This window comes from Balaenoptera physalus, assembly GCF_965194825.1.
Source record: "Balaenoptera physalus genome assembly, chromosome: 1".
Taxonomy (NCBI): Eukaryota; Metazoa; Chordata; class Mammalia; order Artiodactyla; family Balaenopteridae; genus Balaenoptera; species Balaenoptera physalus.
Window position 1 is genome coordinate 195,001,837 of NC_138882.1, and position 18,125 is coordinate 195,019,961.

The 18,125-nt window shown below is 67.0% G+C and overlaps 1 protein-coding gene across 1 annotated transcript in view; it reads right to left on the reverse strand.

Moving 5' to 3' along the window:
- Positions 1–2,267: 2,267 nt before the first annotated feature.
- Positions 2,268–18,125, reverse strand: part of PLCH2 (phospholipase C eta 2) — a 71,690-nt gene continuing 55,832 nt past the window's right edge. The window contains exons 9-23 of the mRNA XM_082451788.1: positions 17,768–17,888; positions 15,970–16,141; positions 15,469–15,576; positions 14,163–14,321; positions 11,521–11,607; positions 11,070–11,152; positions 10,603–10,700; positions 10,312–10,494; positions 9,853–9,960; positions 9,044–9,168; positions 8,881–8,965; positions 8,410–8,556; positions 7,916–7,995; positions 5,025–5,787; positions 2,268–3,990 (exon numbers count right to left, since the gene is read on the reverse strand). Coding sequence (XP_082307914.1) covers positions 2,729–3,990; positions 5,025–5,787; positions 7,916–7,995; positions 8,410–8,556; positions 8,881–8,965; positions 9,044–9,168; positions 9,853–9,960; positions 10,312–10,494; positions 10,603–10,700; positions 11,070–11,152; positions 11,521–11,607; positions 14,163–14,321; positions 15,469–15,576; positions 15,970–16,141; positions 17,768–17,888 — 3,581 coding nt within the window. The 3' untranslated portion in view covers positions 2,268–2,728. The remainder of the gene's footprint in view (positions 3,991–5,024; positions 5,788–7,915; positions 7,996–8,409; positions 8,557–8,880; positions 8,966–9,043; positions 9,169–9,852; positions 9,961–10,311; positions 10,495–10,602; positions 10,701–11,069; positions 11,153–11,520; positions 11,608–14,162; positions 14,322–15,468; positions 15,577–15,969; positions 16,142–17,767; positions 17,889–18,125) is intronic.

Here is an 18,125-nt window from a genome sequence, read left to right on the forward strand (position 1 = left end):
CCAGCCCCACCTGGCCCCGCTGCACACGGGAGGGACGGACAGGCTTCGAGCAGCACTCCTGACTCCAGAGCTGCTGAGAGGAGGCCACCGGCTTCGAGGCCCTTGAGGACTTTCAGGGGCTTGGTGGCTGGTCCACTGTCCTGCTCAGAGCACCTCAGACCACGTGGGTTCTGTCGCCACGGCCTTGAGTCCATGCCCAGAGCCCTGCCTAACAGCAGGCAGGCGGGGGGCTCACTGGGCCCCATGCTGGAGGTGCTGCGAGATGGCGGGGGCTCCTCCTCCGCTGGACCCGTCCCTCGGGGTGCGGACCTGAGCCTCAGGCAGCACGTCGCAGCGGGAGAACTGGCCGCGGAGCTGCGAGGCTGCCTGTGTGTGCCATTGGTCTCAGGAACGAAGAGCTGTGTGCGGGCCCTACTGCCGTGGCCCCGGGCCCTGTGCACTGAGGAAGCCCCACTGCCCAGCACCCAGGTCCCTCGCTGCTGGAGCACCCAGCAGCGTGAGGACGGGCGGGATGAGGAAGGCCGGCGGGGCTGCCCTGCAGGGATCTGAGCCCCGCCCTCTTTGCCCAGGACCCCCTCGCACTTGCCCTGCTGGGCCAGGGAAACCGGGGCCCTGCACCCACTTCCGGGAGGCTGAGCTCAGCGGTCCCGGACCTGCACTGAGCCTCAGAGGGTGCCCAACCCGTCCTGCGCCACAGCAGCCCCCCTGGGTGACCCACGTGCTGCCCCCCACTCTTGGATGGACGGACCTCAAAGCACTTGCTCTGTCGGCAGAGGGGGGCCTGGCCTTCCTGTGAGCGGCCGCCAGGGGGAGCAGGGGGCACGGCCGTCTAGAGGGCACAGGCCAGGCCTGTCCCGTGGGTGGTCCCTGTGATCCCATTTCCTCGAAGGCTCACCCACCTTGACCCCAGCACAGCCCCCCACTACCCCCCGGCCTGCACCCGCGCACGGCTCAGCTCCCTGTGGTCGCCCCTGTGAGGCCTGGCCTGGCCCCTCTTCTGCCCAGGCCACCCTCTGTCCTCCCGTCCCTGGTGGTGGGGCAGTGTCGTCCCAGCTGGTCTGGGGCTCCCCGTGCAGGGCATGCCCTGCCCAGACACCCAGGAGGACTCCAGAGGTCCAATCAGAGCCAGCTCGGCCTGTGTCATGCCGCCTCGCTGGGCCTCCCTCCCGTCAGGCCCTGGCCCTCCCCTGAGGGTCGCTGGACAGGCGGGGGGAGCCTGCGGTGGCCCCGCAGTGAGAAGGGCACCAGGGCTCTGAGCACCTGCCCTGCCCTCAGGTACCCCTCTTGCGATGCCCTGTCCCTTTCTCAGCTGGGACAGAAAGGCTCTGGGCCTCCCAGCAGCTGAGGGCAGCCCCTGGGAGGTAACGGAACAAGAGGCAGCGCCCACCCGGGGCTGGAGAAGGGCTGACCCCCCCATATCTTGTGAGCCCTGGCAGATTCCCCCAGGCTGTGTCCCTCCCTGCCCCCCGCCTCCCCTTCACTGCCCCCAAGATTCTAGGAGCCCAGACACCCTGCCTTGGGGACCCCTCCCTTCCGGGGTTGGGCCACAGCTCCCCCAGGCTGAGCTCCCCCAACCAGAGGAAGGAGGAGGGCCTCCCCGGTTACGAGGGGCCTGCCAGGTCCTGGAAGGAAAGTGGCACCGGTGCAACTGCCCATCCCCCAGGCCTTTGCTGAGTTTGGGCAAGCGGCTGGCGTGGGTCCCTGGGGCCTACGAGGGACAGAGCAAGAGACAGCCCCCCACAGAGCGCCTGCGCCCACCAACACCCAGCCTTTCAGACGCCTTGCCCGGAGCCCACCGTCCCCAGGGCCTCCGACCCTGGACGGTAGGGCTGATCCTGGTGCGGGGCCCAAGGCCTCCCCGAGCTGAGCCGTGGGTGGGCTGCCTGCACCCCCTGCCTGTTGTACCGAGAGAGTACACCCTTGGGGTGGCCTCTGACACTTCAGCTGGCTTCTGTGCGGGCCAGGTGCCTGGGTGGGGAGAGCAGTCAGCCCCCCAGCTTCTTGAGGGAGGGGGCGGTCCTGGAACCGTGTGCACAGAGACTTCGCGAGCAGCAGGCCCGCAGCTGGGGACCCTCTGGCCTGGGGTCCCTGCCAGAGCCAGTGTCTGCCCCCGATAAGTGGGGCTGGGAGAGAGGGAGGGAAAGAACAGGGGTGTGTTCGGGGCTTGTGGCCCTCACCCTGGGCGCAGTCCAGCCAAGCCGTCTGCGGGCAGAGGGTGGGGGGCGTCTTCTAGGTTCCGGCCCAGCGACACCGGGTACGCGGCCCACTCGGAGCAAGCGCAAGCGTGTTTATTGGAGCTGTGTTCAGGAGCTTACGAGAGTCTACAACGTCCCGTACAGAGCAGAGTGTGTGCAGAGCAAGCCAGCAGTCGGGGCGGGGACGGCCACGCTCCAGGCCACTCCGGGCGCCTCGCATGGCAGGGCCGGGCAGACGCGCGCCCGCACACGCCCTGCAGCTGAAACCAGGGGAAAGTGGAAAAGGGCACGGCACCATTTTCTTATCGTAGAAGCTTTGTCTCTAAAAATTTAAATATCTCTCTATGTGTCCATGGATCTTAAAAGGTCGTGAAAACTCTGCCCTGCACCAGGGCAGGCTCCTTCCTCCCAGGAGGAGGGGCAGGGCCGAGGGGCACAGCCACACCGGACAGGCGGGCAGCCTCGGGGGTGGCAGCTCCGCATCCTGAGCAAACGCTGGCCCCCGCAGAGCCCTGGGCTGCAGGGAGGGCTGCTCAGAGTCTCAGCAGGAGGCCAGTGGCGGCAGCACCTGACAGCTGGTTGGTGGCGCCCTTGGCGGGGGCCAGCACATCCCCACAGCCCTCTTGGCCCACGCAGCAGGCGCCCTCAGGGGTGCCCCGCTCCTCCTCTGGGGGGCCCCTCGGGCCCTGCAGCCGCTGCTGCCGCTCCTGGGCCCGGCGGGCCCGGCTGGCGATGGCACGCACACGGCTCTGGCTGCGGGAGGAGGAGCGCCGCAGGAAGCCTGGGCCCCCCGCTGCCCCCTCCCCAGCCGGGCCCCCGCTGGTGGGCGACATGATGCCCCCAGCCTGCTGGAACCCCACGAGCCTGCGCAGCTGCTCCGTCAGGGCGTCCGGCCGCGCCCCCCGCCCTGCCGGCCTCTCGCCGGCCAGGCCCAGGCCGCGGCCCAGGCTCTCCACGCAGGGGGCAAAGTCGTCCGCTGTCAGGTCCCCGAGGCTCTTGGACTTGGCAGCCACAGTGCAGTCCGGGAGGCCCACCAGGGGGTGGCGGGCCCAGGGTGGCCATGGGGCCAGGGGGCGGGGCTGCAGCTCGTCGGGCCCCACAGGCAGCTGGCCAGCAGCCTGCAGGTTGGGGTTGGATTTGCTCTTGGTCACAGCGGGCAGGTCCAGGCGGGCGGCCGAGGCCGAGCAGGGCCACAGGGGCAGGCGTCCCGCCGGGGCCCCTGGGAGGCTCTCAAGTCCCAAGCCCAGGCCCTGCAGGGAGAGGTCGATGACCGTGTCACCAGACGACAGGCTGGAGGACGAGGACACGCTGCCACAGTGGCTGCCTGGCTCCAGCGGCTGCCATAGCTGGTCACCGCCAGTGGCATCCAAGGACATGACGGGGCGGGGCCCGGCCAGGGGCCACCGTCCACCCAGGGACTCCGAGGGGACCTGCCCCTCGCTCTTGGCCCTTCTGGGCACATGGCCCAGAGCCCGGGGGTGGCCCCTGCCGTCCGTCTGGCTACCGGGGGCCCCCTTGCAGGCCCCAGCAGGGCCCCCGCCGTGGCACGCCCACTGCCTGCTTTCGGGGGCTGGCTCAGTGTTCCCTTGGCTCCCGGTCCCGAGCTGGAGGGGCCCGGAAGCTCCCAGAGCTGCTCTTGGGGGGCTCGCCGAGCTGTTGCCGGGCCCTGCAGAGCACTGGGGCCCTCCAGGGGCGTGGCTAGGGGAGAAGGCCCCCGGCGGTGGGGGGCCAGGACCCCGGGCTGGCTCCTCGGCAATGGTTTCCAGGCTGCACAGGGAGGAGAAGGGGTGGGCGTCTGCGGGGAGAGGGAGAGGCAGGTGTCAGGGGCGCCCGCGGGGCTCCATGCCCGCAGGATCCCCGCGCTCAGGCCCCTCCACGTGCTCAGAGCTGCCCCCACCCTGCCCTCCGGCTCCGCTGCTGCTGGGGGAAGAGATGGGCCTGGGCGCACAGGCAGGGTCCTCCTGGGGCCGGGGCAGCTCAGGGCCCGCGGGCAGCCGGGCCCCGTTACCTGGCACTCGGCCGCTCTCAGTCCCTGACTAGGAAGGCAGCGTGGGGACAGAAAGGAGAAGAGGGTGGTCAGCGCCGGGGCGGGGCTGGCCGTGGACAGACGAACGCAAGGCTGGGCGGGTACAGAGGGGAGCGGGAGGGTGGCCCAGCTTCCAGCACGCCCTCCCCAGGCTGGGACTGCTCCCTGTGACCAGGGGCCACAGGCAGTTCTGTCACGACCAGCCCTGGGGCCGGGGTGGGGGGGTCCAGAGCAGAGCTGCTCATACGTGCGTCCCCAAGGCCTAGGGCCACGGTCAATCTGCTCCCCTCACACTTTGCAAACAGAGGCCTCTACGTCGAGACTCTGAGCCCCAGCCAGGAACCCAGGCCAGACTCCCCAGAGGACTGCGGTGCCGGCCAGGGGCCAGGAGGAGGGCCTGGGAGCTGCCCCCGGGCCCTGGTGGTCAGGCCAGGCAGGGAGGCTCGGCCCCGGGCACTGGGGCTGGTCTCCAGAGGCCACCCTTTGGGCTGCAGGCCTCGGCAAGCAGAGCCGGCTCGGACTCCCCAGTCCCCAGCCCGGGGTGAGGACGGCTGCGGCCAGAGCTGCAATCACTTTCCCAGCCCCTTGCGGGCATCGGGGGCCTGCGGGGCAAATCATGGTCAGACAGGGGTCTGGGGGCTGAGGGGCCCATGGACCAGCCAGTGGAGCCAGGAAACAAAGGCACAGTGAACACACGGAGGCCACGGTTCTGGACACGGAAGCGCAGCGGGGACGCCAGCCAGGCCATGCGAGGGCAGCGTGGGAGCCACCACGGGACACTGCGGAGGAGCGTCTGGGCTTACCGGCGGAGAGCACGGGGGCCTTACTCCTAATCGCCTCCAGCGTTTGAACGAACAGGGCATTCATCTCCCTCTGCAGGGCCCCCGCCTGCCTGCGGGCGCCCTCGGGCCAGCGGGGGGCCCCCTCGGGGCTGCCCGGGCTGCTGGAGTCCGAGGACACGAAGCCGCGGCCGCCTGGCCCCGGCTGCCGGGACCCAGGGCCCTTGGGGGCCCCTCTGCTTCTCCCGGGGGCAGTGTGGGGCGCCCCCAGCGAGCCCGCCCAGGCGCGGGGCTGCTGGCTGATGGCTGCGTGCCTGCCCTCGGGCCCCGGGCTGGGCAGCTGTCCCCTCCGCAGGCCCTCGGCGTCCTCACCGGTGCAGGAGCCCACCACGCACTTCATGCAGGCGGTGGCCATCCCGGCAGGCCCAGGGCCCTCGGGGGCCTGCGGGGGCCGCGCCTGCACCGGGCTCCTCTCCACCGGTGCCTTACCTCCAGGGCTGCGGCTGCCCGGCTCCTCCAGGGCCGGGGCCTCGGGAGCGGGGCCGGGGCTGGAGGGTGCCGCGTCGCTGGCCTCCCCCCCAGAGCCCACGTCCTGCGGGCCCAGGACCAGCTCCGGGAAGGCCTTGCGGCCTGGCTTCTGACTCTTGGTTGGGGCGCTGGCCGTGCGCCGCAGGAGCCGCTGGCTAACAGAGGGCCGGGGCGGGGGCCGCCCAGCAGCATGACTGTCCAGGGAGCCGGGCTTTGGGCCTCGGAGGAACAGGCCTTTTAGGCCCAGAGCCTGCTTGACCTGCAAGAGAAGGAGATACATAGCCGACAGCTGGGCACCAGGGGCCGGAGACTGCCCAGCCCCGTCCAGCTGTGCTCCGGAGGCCGTGGCCCGGGAGAGCCTGCTGCGGCCCGACGGGCCGGCTCGCTTGGGGCACCACTCAGGGCTGTGTGTAAGGAGGACGGTCTCCAGGGAGGCTCTACCAGGGGCGGCGGAGGCTGTGGCCTCAGCACAGCGTGGATGGCGCCTGCCTGCACCAGGGTGGAGGGAGTGGCCGCTGGCGGAGTGTCTGTGGCTCTCAGGGCAGGTGGCCAGGGAGTGCCGGAGCGGGGAGGCCCCCCCAGGGTCTCCCGAGCAGAGACCTGGACCCCAGCCCTGTGCCCACCGCACGCTTCCCCCCTCCAGCCCCTGGGGCCCCAGCTCTGGCAGGGCAGGCTGGCACGGGGCCCCCAGGGTGGCCCTGGTGTGGAGAGCAAGACGGGGTGTGAGCCAGATGGAGCAGCGCGGGGCACGTTCACCCGCCCGCAAGCACAGCCAGGTGCAGCCCCGCGCTCGTCTCACCCATGCTCCTGCCCGGCCCTCTCCCCCGGAGGTGCTGCCTCTTCCAGGAAGCCTTTCCAGACGCCTGCCAGGCAGTCCTTCCCAGACGGCCGGGCCCGGGAGGCCCCTACAAGGCCTCTCCCCCCAGCCTCCCTGCCTGAGGGAGGCAGCCAGGGTCCCCAGGACCAGCTGGCACGTGCCTGGGTCAACATTGGAGAGGCCGGCAGGGTCCTCACATGCAGAGACCCTGGAGACAGCCACGGTCCCAGCAACACAGGGGCACATCTGGGCAGAGGCGTTAGTGGGCAGCACTTGAATCAGCTGTCTGATTCAAGATCCCAAATCCAGAGCGATTTGGTCAAAGTTGGCTAGAAAGTCATTTAGAAGAAGGTCCAGAATTCAAGCTCGGAGCTCCTGGTCCCTGGGATCTCCCCTGCCCCCACCCACCCCCCCCCCCAGCACTGGGCGTCGAAGCACAGACAGATCAGAGGGGCACACAGGCAGGCGGAGCACAGAGGGAAGGGTGGGGAGAGGGAGCGGGCACGGGTACTGGGAGGGCCAGCAGCTAGAGGACCAGACACAGGGAGGGACAGGGCAGGGCAGGGCGGGGGGTGGGGGAGGTGCAGGAGTCGGAAAGGCCAAGGGCAGGAGGAGACGGGCCAGACCTCGGGGCGGACACACAGGAGGCCTGGCAGAAGTCCTGGACCTGCCTCGTAAATGCTGCTCTGTGCCTGAGGATGGCCCAGGGGACCCGGAAACACGTCCCGACCCATGTCACATGAGCTGACAGTCTCCAAAATGCTACCAGGAATTCACAGATGCTAACGGGGTGGCCTGAGCATGCAGGTGGGGGGCGGGCAGGCCACGCCGCCCCCGTGCTGGGGTACCTTCGAGCTCCTAACAGGGCCGTGCTTCTAAAAGTAGACTTTGGACATACAGAAGCCCACTGCAAGACCAAAGAGACAGAGTGAGGCCGTGAGACACCGACAGCGGGCGTGGAGCGCAGAGACGGAGACACAGGACCGACAGGGCGACCACGGACGCACAACGGAGCTGGGAGGCCTGCGGGGCCTCCATCGGCGGCACCCAGGGCCAAGGAACACGGCAGGAGAGAGGCGGTTAGTGCCAGAAGCCACGTGGACCCCCGTGTGTGCCTGACAGACCACCGCGTGCAGCCTTGCTAGGCCCCAAACTTAGAACCAGGGACCCCGGGCTCTGCAGACTGGGGAAGTCGGAGTGAGACCCCGTCCTGGGGCAAATGTACTGGGAGCAGGTGAGGGACGGGGCAAAGCCAGGCAGACGCCTTCGAGGAGGGACAGAGAACCAGGGGACCCCGAGCAGTAGAAGGGGAGGCTCAGGAGAGACGGGAGGGGCCGGGGCTGCCCAGGAAGGGCCATGGCTTCCATATGCTAGTGGCCACACTGGCCCCGGGACATAGAGGCACACCCGGGGGCCCCGGAGACTCATTTCGTGGATGGAGACACAGGCCCATCAAGGTAACCACTAGGCCTCATGGCCCCAGGGACACGGATTGGGGGGGGGGGGCTGGGGCACCCGGGGGCTGGGGCACCCCTTCCCAACAGCAAGTGACCTTGCAGTTAGCACTCACCTTACCACTGATGTCACTGACGGCCACGTGGACAAAGATGGAGGCCTCTTCCATCCCCTCCAGGTACACATGCCGATAGCCTGAAACAGCCGGGGTCATGCTCACCACGGCTCCTACCCACCCACGTCCCCCACACTCTACTTAAAGGTCCCAAAGCCCTGAAAAGAACCCGTGAGCCCGGTCCTGGGGACTCCACCTCCTCCAGGAAGCCTGCCAGGATTGCTCTCGCCTGCAGAGCAATCATCTGCTGGGGGCTAAGGGGCTCCACAGCTGGTGCTCCCCTCCCCCACCCTGACCACAAAGTGCCGTGGCCTTGAACCCTCCTCCTCAGCTCCCTCAGTATCCCCAGGCCCACCCGTGGCAGGAGCCAACTCGCAGGAGGAAGCTGAGCCCCACCCTGTCCTGGCGTCCTCTGCTGGCCTGCGGGGGATGTGCTACGGGGGGCACTGGCCCAGGGCTCTGCCCTCCCCCACCCCCACTGGCCCCCTGCCCACCTGGCATCATGCTGCTGAAGGCCAGCGTCCTTTGGCCTATGAAGTCACGCCCAATGGGGTCATGGTCCCAGACGAGGAAGCGCACCAGCGCTATCTCAGGCATGTGCACCGTGAACACCAGGGTCTCCTCCCACATGGGGTTGAATCCTGGAGGCCACCAGGAGGAGGTGTCTGTCACCTTCGCCCCGCCCCCACCTCTCAGACAGGCCCGTCGCACCACAGCTCCAGCCTGGAGGCCACATGGGCCCACGCCCTCTCCCAGCACCTCCTCCTGGGCTGGCCACCAGTTGAGAGAAGCAACACCGGAAGGCCAGGCAGCTGTCACTGGGCGTCCAGCCGAGGGGGCATCCTGGACAGTTATGTGGGTCACAGGCGGTGGCCCTCACCCTTCCCTGCCCCGTCAGCCTGGTGCCGCCAGCACAGGAGCCGTGACAGGGCCTCTGGGCGCCGCCGGCCCTCCCGCATCCTCACCGTTGTCGTCCACCACGCGCGTCTGCCCCTTGCTGCAGTCCACGGGGAGCCCAATGACCTCCACCTCCACGAAGGGGTCGATGATCTGGCACACAGTGCAGGGTGGCACCGGGGCCCGGGCCGACGCCCCGGCCCTCCCCGGCCCCCAGGCCCTCCCTCCTACCTCCCCTCGGTCCCCCAGCATGGAGTCCCGCGGCTTGGGGAGCTGCTGTCCGCTGATGATCCGGAGCACCAGCTGCTTCTTGAGCTGACCGGGCAAAGGGTCCTCGGAGTTGGGGTTGAAGACGCCTGAGGGGGGCCAGGGTGAGGCTGAGCGGGCAGGGCAAGCCCACCACCAGCTCCCGGGGCAGCCCCAGTGCATCCACTCCCACCCCTACCCCATCCACTGGATGGGAGCCCCGCGCGCGGGAGCGGGAGGGGAGGCAGCCTTCCAGGGCAGGGGTGGGTGCCGGGGCCGTAGGCCGGTCGCCTCTGTGACCACCCCATGATGTGGGCCCAGCTCGTTCCTTCCACAGGTGGACCACGGGGGCTCAGTGCGAGGCCACACCGCCTCTGGGTGGGGGGCCGGGTGCCCGGGGACAGGGTCCAGGGTGGGGGGCCTGGGGCTGCGCACGTCGATAACTCGAAGAGGCCACTGCAGATAAACGTTGCACAGCACAAGCCAAGAGGCACGTGGGAGGATGGGTTAGGGTTACGATGGGAAGAAACCCACAAGTCGTTTTTAGCACGTCGGGGAGAAAACTGAGGTGACCGAGAAGGGAGGAAGTGCCAGGCAGACCTCACCCAAGGGCGCCTTGCCCAGGGACCCTCGCGCTGGGGCAGGGTGGGGAGGGGCTGCAGATGCCCGGCAGGGTGGCGGCGCTTCCCTGTGCCCCAGCCTGACCCGCCAGGTGGCCTCGCCATGGCCGCCCCTTGCCACCTCCGTGCAGCAGCCCCCACCCCCATGTCCCCGTCCTGGGGCCGCAGCCTCACCCTGGCACATGCACTGGGGCTTGAGCACGTAGCCGCAGCTGCCGTTGGCGCTGAACTTGGCCCGGTTCAGCTGGAGCATCCGCCCCTCCGACTGGTAGTTCAGGGCGACTGCGGGGAAGGACGTGAGGTGGCCGGCTCAGCGCCCAGCCCGTGTGTCCCGCCCCGCCGCTGCCTGTCAGCCCGCGTCCACTACGTAAGCAGGGGCCCTGGGGCTCACGTCGGGCACAACCAGGGCCGTGCGTCCCGGCAGGACTTCCCGCAGAGCCAGCACAGCAGCCCCGCGCACCTGAGGAGCCTGGACGCGCCTGTATCTTTCCCGCCTTGCCCTGGGGTCCTAAGGCCCCCGCCCCAGCGGCACCCCCTCACCAGCCCGGCTGCCCCAGGCGCCGGCACCCACCCATCTGGCAGCCGGCACCCACCCATCTGGCAGCCGGCACCCACCCATCTGGCAGCACCCACCCATCTGGCAGCCGGCGTTCCAGAAGGGCTGCGGGTTGTAGTTGCTGGAATCTACTCGGTAGGGGGAGGGGTAGATGCGAGAGAGCTGGTGCTGGTTGAAGCGCAGGTACTGAGCTGGCTTCTGCTGCAGGATCTGCTGGGCCTTGGTCTCGCTGAAGGAAGACACCTGCCAGCTGGACGCCACTGCAGGTGAGACGGGCGGCGTCAGGGCACCGGGTCAGCAACCCCCCCAGGGCCCCGATCCCCCCCTCAGGGGCCCACCCGGCAGCCCCTCACCCGGCAGCCCCTCACCCTCCATCTCCACGTCGTGGATGCCCACAGACTTGGTGTATTTGACCAGGTCTGAGAGGGCCCGGGACAGCTTCATGGTCTTCTTCTGCCGGGCGGCCCTGCAGGAGGGGTGGGGTCAGGACCTGGGTCGCACCCCTCCCCATTCAGGCTCTGGGGAGCGTCCATCAGGTGTCCACTATGCCCCTGTGTTCCAGGCGTCGGGACATGCGGTGGACGTGCTGAGAGGTGACACTGGGGGAAGGGGCAGGTAGCCAACCACGACAGGTGCTACAGAAACGATCACAGGGACCCGCGCTGGCCAGTCTGGCCCTGCACCCCGGGGTCCCTGCCCTGGGCCCCCACTGCCCCTCCCCACCGTGCGGTCCCTGAGCCTGCGCATCTGACGCCTGCTGTTGCCGGGACAACGGTCTCAGCCCTGCCTGCCGCGGTGCCTCTTCAAGGGCCCGGCGTGGAGGCAGGGCACTGACCCTCGGCTCTGGCTGCCTTGGGAGTCCAGGTCCTCGTCCCCCTCCTCCACGCTGGCTGCCTTCTTCAGCTTGCTGCTCTTCTTCTGTGCAGAACCAGGGCAGAGTCAGGACTGGTGGAGCCCCAGGCTCAGCAGGGCCGTCTGCAGAGGCCAGGAGGCTGCGAGGGGAGGGACGGGCCTGCAGCCCTGGGGTCCTGGCGCCCACCCTGCAGCCGGGCCTGCCCCCTCCTCTGCAGTGCCCTGCTCGGCCCGGGCCCTGGGTGACCTGCACTCTGGGCATCGACCAGTGTGGACCAGGGGAGGGCCATCGAGGCACCTGCTCCATGCAGCCCCGACCAGGGCTCCAGGAATCCCGGAGGGCCTCGGTCCTGGAGGAGACCCCCCAACTCTGGCTGGCGCAGGGACAGCTGGGGCACATGGGGGCAGGGAGCCCACCCAGGAGCCCGGCAGACCTTGCGCCTGGAGAAGCTGCCCACGAGGAGCCGGCTGTTCTGCCTGCTGGTTCCGGCCTCCTCCCCCGACTCCGCGTCCTCCTCGGCCTGGGAGGAGAGACAGACAGCGGGGGTGCGGTGAGCCCAGCCTCAGACCCGGCCGGGGGTGGGGCTGGGCAGCTCCTCCCAGAGGCCCCGGGCCGCCTTCCTGGAAGAGAGGGAGCTGAGAGGGGCGTGGAGGAAGGGGGGAGCCGGGCCCAGGCTGGCCACTGCTCCAGCCCCCCGGGGTGCACATAGGCAGCTGCCGGGAGCAGAGACGTGAGAACGGGGCGCGCGTATCAGTTCCCCACGATGTGCCATTCGGAACTCATCAAGCGCCCAGTTCTGATTTTTTCCCATGGATGGTGACGGCCTAATAAATGCCGCTTGTGTGTCTGGAACATTCCTCGGCGTGCCCGCTTAGGTAATCCCTCATACGGGGATCCCGCAGCTCAGGAGTCTCCACCTGCTTCTTGCAGCGGCAAAGCTATTACCTACTTAGACAATTCCCTGGGCTGTGGCCATTTACCGTTACCGTTTGCACTCGGGGCTGCGGTGAACCTCCCGAGGCTGCAGGACCAGCTTATTCGCTGCTGTTTACAGATCATGCGCGTTGGCGGCTCCCCTCCCGGCCCCTGCCCCCACCCGAGGGGCCCCCGGTCCCGGCGGCACCGCGGCCTGTGCCCCTCTGGGGCCGAGGCCCAAAGCTCTCATCCATCCTGAAGCTCAGTCACACCTCTGGAGCGGCTGGGAGTCTGTGCCAGCATCCCCGAGGTCCCTCGTCACAGCCGTCACCAGCCGCCCCCCAGCCCCTTCCACAGATGCCCCCCCCCGAACTCTCCCAACTTTGCTCAGGACGTGCCCACCAGGGTGGGAGACGGCTTCGCAGCTGAGGTTCCCTGTCAAGGAGGGGCTTCAGCAGGGGCACACACATCTGCACATATCTGCACACGCACCCTGCGTGCACCCGCACAAGCTTGTACGCACCCCCCTGTGGGCACCCCTGCGCACACGCGCCTCCCTCGGCCACACCCCTGCCTGGCTTGCTGGCCTCACCCAGAAAATGAGCAGAACCCCTCAGGTCTGGGCTCCGGTTGCCGAGCAGGGAGCCTGGAGCTCAAGCGGGAGATGCGGGGCCCCCCAGGCCCGGCCAAGGAGGGCAGGGGGGTAGGGACAGCCACGGGGCCGTCCCCCACCCCCTCCTCCACCACCTGGGGAGTGCTGTCTCCCACCCGCTGGCTGGCTGCCCGGAGGGGCGCTGGTCCAGAGCCCAAGGCGCAGCAACGGAGGCGCTCAGAAAACCCGCGAGCTGGCAGAGGCAAGGGAAGCCGTGTTCACGGTGCGTCAGGAGCCGGCGGGGTTGACACACCTCTTGGCTCTTTACACCCCGTGGTCACCCAGCACACGAGCACCGCTGAATCTGGGCACAAGCGCGGAGAGGCGCCTACTGGCCCAGATCCTGGAGAAGTGCTGTGGCCGAAGCCAGAATCTGCCGTCACCCACCCCCACCGCGCGCACCCCGACCTCAACAGGGGACGCAGCCCCCGCGTGCCGTCCTCAGGGGGTGTGGGCAGCCCCTCCCACCAGGACACAGCGCCTGATGGGCCTCGTGCTCGCAAAGTGGGGTCTGCAGGGCCAACCGGCACCCTCCTGGCCCCAAGGCCAGCTGCCCCGCCCATCACAGCCCCCGCAGGGTGCCGGCTTTCGGGCCACTCAGCTGATGTGACCATCTCCGGTGTCTGCCGGCCCCTCCAGACGGCACCACAGCTGCTCAGCCTCACTGGCCCGGCCCCCATAGGCTTCACGTCCGCCGTGACGGCCCCCACACTGTTCTCCCACAGAGGAACCTCCCAGAGCTCAGCGGCCCTCCCCTATGTGGCTGGAGGGCCTCCGGGCAGTGGGCTGCACAGCTGCCCAGGACTCACTTGGCTCTGAGCGCCTGGAGCCCCTCCCTGTCACCACCAGACCCCCCAGGCCACGCCCAGGTCCTCTTCTGCAAGGAGCTGCAGGTGCCCCGGGGGCTGCCAGGCGCTCCTGCCCACAGGCAAGGAGGGTGTGGGCTAGAGGAGCTCCGCAGGCCTCCAGGGGACAGGCTGTCAGCCGCACAAACAGGGCAGCCCCTCCCTGGCCATTTGCCTGTGACAGGGTGACGGCTGTGGATCCCTCATGATGAGAATTGGAACAGCCAAGTGTGAGCTCCTGGAGGACCCGGGGTGGAGACGTACACCAGGGGCAGTGTGTGTGTATGCGTGCAGGGGTGTGTGTGTGTGTGTGTGTGCAGGTATGTGTGTGTGCAGGTATGTGTGAGTGTGTGCAGGTGTGTGTGTGTGCAGGTGTGTGTATGTGTGCAGGTATGTGTGTGCAGGTGTGTGTGAGTGTGTGCAGGTGTGTGTATGTGTGCAGGTGTGTGTGTGCAGGTATGTGTGTGAGTGTGTGCAGGTGTGTGTATGTGGGCAGATTTTGGGGGGCAGGTGTGTGTGTGCAGGTATGTGTGTGAGTGTGTGCAGGTGTGTGTATGTGGGCAGGTTTTGGGGGGCAGGTGTGTGTGTGCAGCTATGCAGAAACCTCACGCTCTGGCCCCTCTCCCAGCCGCAGGCCGACCCCGCCTGCCTCAGGGCTCTCACCCTTTTGGCCTCTGCCTTGTGCCCGCGTTTGCCAGGCGGGGGCAGCGTGGACGCGGTGAAGTCACTGGGGTCCTCACAGTCCCGAGTCTTCGACTCCTTCAGTAGGGAATCCAGTTTCCTCTTGGCAATGTTTTCCACACGTTTCAGATTGGTAGAGGCCTGCAAGAGGCGGACGGCCAGCCCATTGGCTCCGGTCCGCAGCTCGCGGGCAGCAGCGGGGATGGCGTCCAGTCTCGGGCAGGGCCAGCACCACCTCACGCTCACCCCATGTGAGCCCCGGCTCACGCTGCTGTGCACCCAGGCACGTGATTTGTCCCGGGGCCTCAGACAGTGCCAAGCAGGCCCTGAGCCCAGGCCCATCTGATTCTAACTCCTGTCTCCTTCAGGTGCACGATGCTGCCCGCAGGACCCAGTGGACCGCTCACCGGGCACCCGGCGGCCACACTGGGCTCTGAGAGCCGCTCGGCAGCTCAGGATCTGGGAACCCACCACCAGCCACCGTGCGCCTCAAGGAGACGGATGGGGTGCGGACAGCCCCCAGTGTGGCTCTGACCAACTTGGACCCTCCAGGCAGGGCCTGGGCCTTGGGCATCTGGGCACCCCCATGCCCAGGCTGGAGTGGGTGCAAGGTGGCCACCACAGACCGAGGGTTTACTATCACCCCTGGCCAGGCAGGGAAATGTGCAAGCCCACCCAGAGCGGGAGAAATCCAGTGCCTCAGGGCTTTCTAAAACAATTAGCGAGCCGCACAATTATTTTCCCATCCGATGGCCCCTCAGGGAGAAATAATACCTTGGCGGTACCCAGAAGAGGGAAGACGCTAATTAGACAGTCCCCCCCCTCCCCCACCTGCCCCTTTGCTGCTCAAAGCCCTTGTGGACTCCTCAGCCTCCCAGCATTGCCCCTGGTCCCAGCGACCCTCTGTGAAGAGGTGACAGCCGCTAGCTGGGAACTCGGGGTTCGTGTGCTGTGTGGAGGGGTGGGCAGGGGGGTCCCCCACTGGCCCAGGCTGAGTGCATGCCCAGCAGCCTGGCAGCTTTGCAAATCACCCTCAGAATCTGCCCCATGCCCCTCTGTCCCTGCCGCCTCCCTTCTACAACAAGGCCTTGCGCTGGCTCTTCAGGGCTGCAGCTCCCCCGGCCCCCGAAGCCCCCCACCCCACTCACGTCCCCGTCGAGGAGCCGGCTCTTCAGGGCTGCAGCTCCCCCGGCCCCCGAAGCCCCCCACCCCACTCACGTCCCCGTCGAGGAGCCGGCTCTTCAGGGCTGCAGCTCCCCCGGCCCCCGAAGCCCCCCACCCCACTCACGTCCCCGTCGAGGAGCCGGCAGTCATCATCAATGTCGTCCGCACTGTCCTCGTCAGACACCTCGCCCTCCTCAGCATCCTCGCTGATGTTGGCTGGGAGCTTCTTGCCCTGGGGGAGGAGGTGGACCTTGGCAGGGGCCCTGTGGGAAGTGCTGGGGGGCCGGCACCCACAGGAGCAGCAGCAACGCGTGGGAGCCTTTCCCAAGCTTGCTCGTGGCTCTCAGGTCGGGGGCAGGGCCAGCCCACCCATCCTTGCAGCACCAGCGTGGGAGAGACATGCCCGGGTGTGCATGCCAAAGGCCCCAAACTGATGGACCACCATGGGGAGATGGAGGCCAGGTCAGGGGCAGGGCTTGCCCTGACCTCTCAAATCTATCACAGATGGTGTGGAACCCCAGCCTGTCTGGAGCAGGGCCTTGCCCTTGATCTGACTGCAGGTTAGAGGTCGGAGGTCAGAGGCTCAGCAGGATGCTGGCCCCAGGAGGGGTAGGCAGGGGCTCACCTTCACCAGGATCTTGCCCTTGAGCATCTGTGGAGAGGGTAGCATGGTGGCATCCTCGCTGCTTACTGATGACAAGTCCAGCTTGTCCCCAAGGATGTCGGTCAGATACTGGGCCATCTTCTTCTGCTGGACGACACTGCAGTGGTTCTCGAGGGACAGGATCACTGGATACCTGTGGCCCCAAGAGGGAAGGAGCAGAATGAGGCCAGGGGAAGGCTAGGTCCCAGCTATGTAGGACTGCAGGTCACCTGCACCACTGAATGAGGAGAAATCTTCACAGGAGCCCAGGATAGATGGGGCTGCCAGCCACTCTGGGAGGGGGCCCACCAATGGCTTTCAAAAGCAAGTGAGCGTGGGGGAAAGGAGCTGGGAGACCTCAGGGATGGGTAAAGAAGGCATGCACTTCTTCTCCCAATAAGAAAATAACAAAGGCAATTAGAAACTCCAGGAAAAACAAAAGGAAACGTTCAAACAAGCCATGGTTTGAAAACGATGTGGGGGACCTCCCTGGTGGTCCAGGGTTAGGGCTCTGCGCTTGCACTGCAGGAAGCACGGGGTTAGGGTGAGTTCCCCTCTGGTGGCGGAACTAATATCCCGCAAGCCACGCAGTGCGGCCAAAAAAAAAAATGATGTGGACTTCACTGAGGTGCAATGTGGAGCAATGGATAGACTGTGAGAAAGATACTCCCATTCACCGAGATACTGGAGACACTGTCCTGTGCATGGCCCTGGGGCCCAATGTTGGCCCAATGAGGAAGGAGACATAGCCTGGTACACACCATCTGGGGGGAACATCATTATTACCTACGTGGTGCAGAATGGGAAGTGCAGCGTGGGGATTTTCATGATAAGTTCTTCAGTTGTTTGGTTTATTTTTTTAGTCATGTGCGCATTTACTTGGATTTTTGCCAAAAGGCAACATAATTCTTTTAGAAAATGTAAACGACCCAGACCTAGAAGTCATCACCTAGAGCAAGAGATGGGCGAGTCCTGCGATGTGGAGAGGCACGGCCTGGGGCAAAGGTGCTCCCCTCCCCGTTTCCCAGTCAGGGGACCAAGGCCTGGGGGAGAACCTTGTGCCCACAAAGATTATGCTGGCACGGGAGGTGCAAGCCCCGTCCTGAGACCCCAGCAGGCCCCTGGCTCCTTGGCAGCTACAGGACACCTGTGCGTCCCAGCCCCCCTGCCCTGAGACGCCCCCTCACCTGCAATTCCAGAGGCCAGAAGGCCCTGCAGAGGCCCCTCACTCCCACTCCCTTCCAAGACAGAGCCTGTGCCAGGTCTTCCCGCAGGGGCACCTCTGTTTCTAGTTCTTAAATCAGTCTTGCTTCCCCTCCCCTCCTTCACTCAGTCAGCTCCTCCCGCACCTGTGAACCTCACCGAGCTGAGACCCGAGGGTAACAGTGTGGGGAGGCAGTCTTCTATCTCCAGAAACTAAACTGGATTTTGTTCAGCAGCGTCTATAGCCATTCTGAGTGACAGCAAGTTGAGTCTGGACACAGAGTAGCTTCTTAAGGGCAATTAGTGCCAGAGCCACCACTGTCGCAGGCGTCTGACACCAGGTGTCTGTGGCCCGGGGCCGCTGACACACACACGCCCTGCCTGGCCCAGCTGTTACTCCTGCATCCACCGCCTTCCCTCTCCTCCGCCCCTCCCCCGCCCCTCATCCTCAACAAGAAACCAGCCGCCAAAATGTTGCACTGCTCCGCAGAAAGGATGTGCAGGAGGGGCAGAAAGAGGCCCTTGAGCCCCTCCCCCCAACCCCCTGGGCCAGCCCCCCCCAGTCCCAGCCACTCACTCGTTCTTGACAAAGGCGTATTTGTTGATGGTTTCAACGACGTCTTTGAAGAGGATCTTGGAGGTCAGAGTGTAGCCATGGTGCACAATGGGCTCCCCGTCAGGCCCATCCCAGCAGTCCACTGGAGGCAGACAGGGCTCAGTGGGTTCCGGGGGCCGGACCACCAATGCCCAGAGACCCACAGTCCGTGGAGGCCAACCGGAGGCGGTCCTCTTGTTCCGCAGTTAACACCAGGAGAGACCTATCCCAGCCCCTGCCAGGCAGAGGGCAGAGACCGTGCCCGGAGACTCCAGAGGGCTCCTCGGGGCCACCCCGCCCTCCCACAGGAGATGTCAGCCCACGGCCAAGGCCCAGCCCC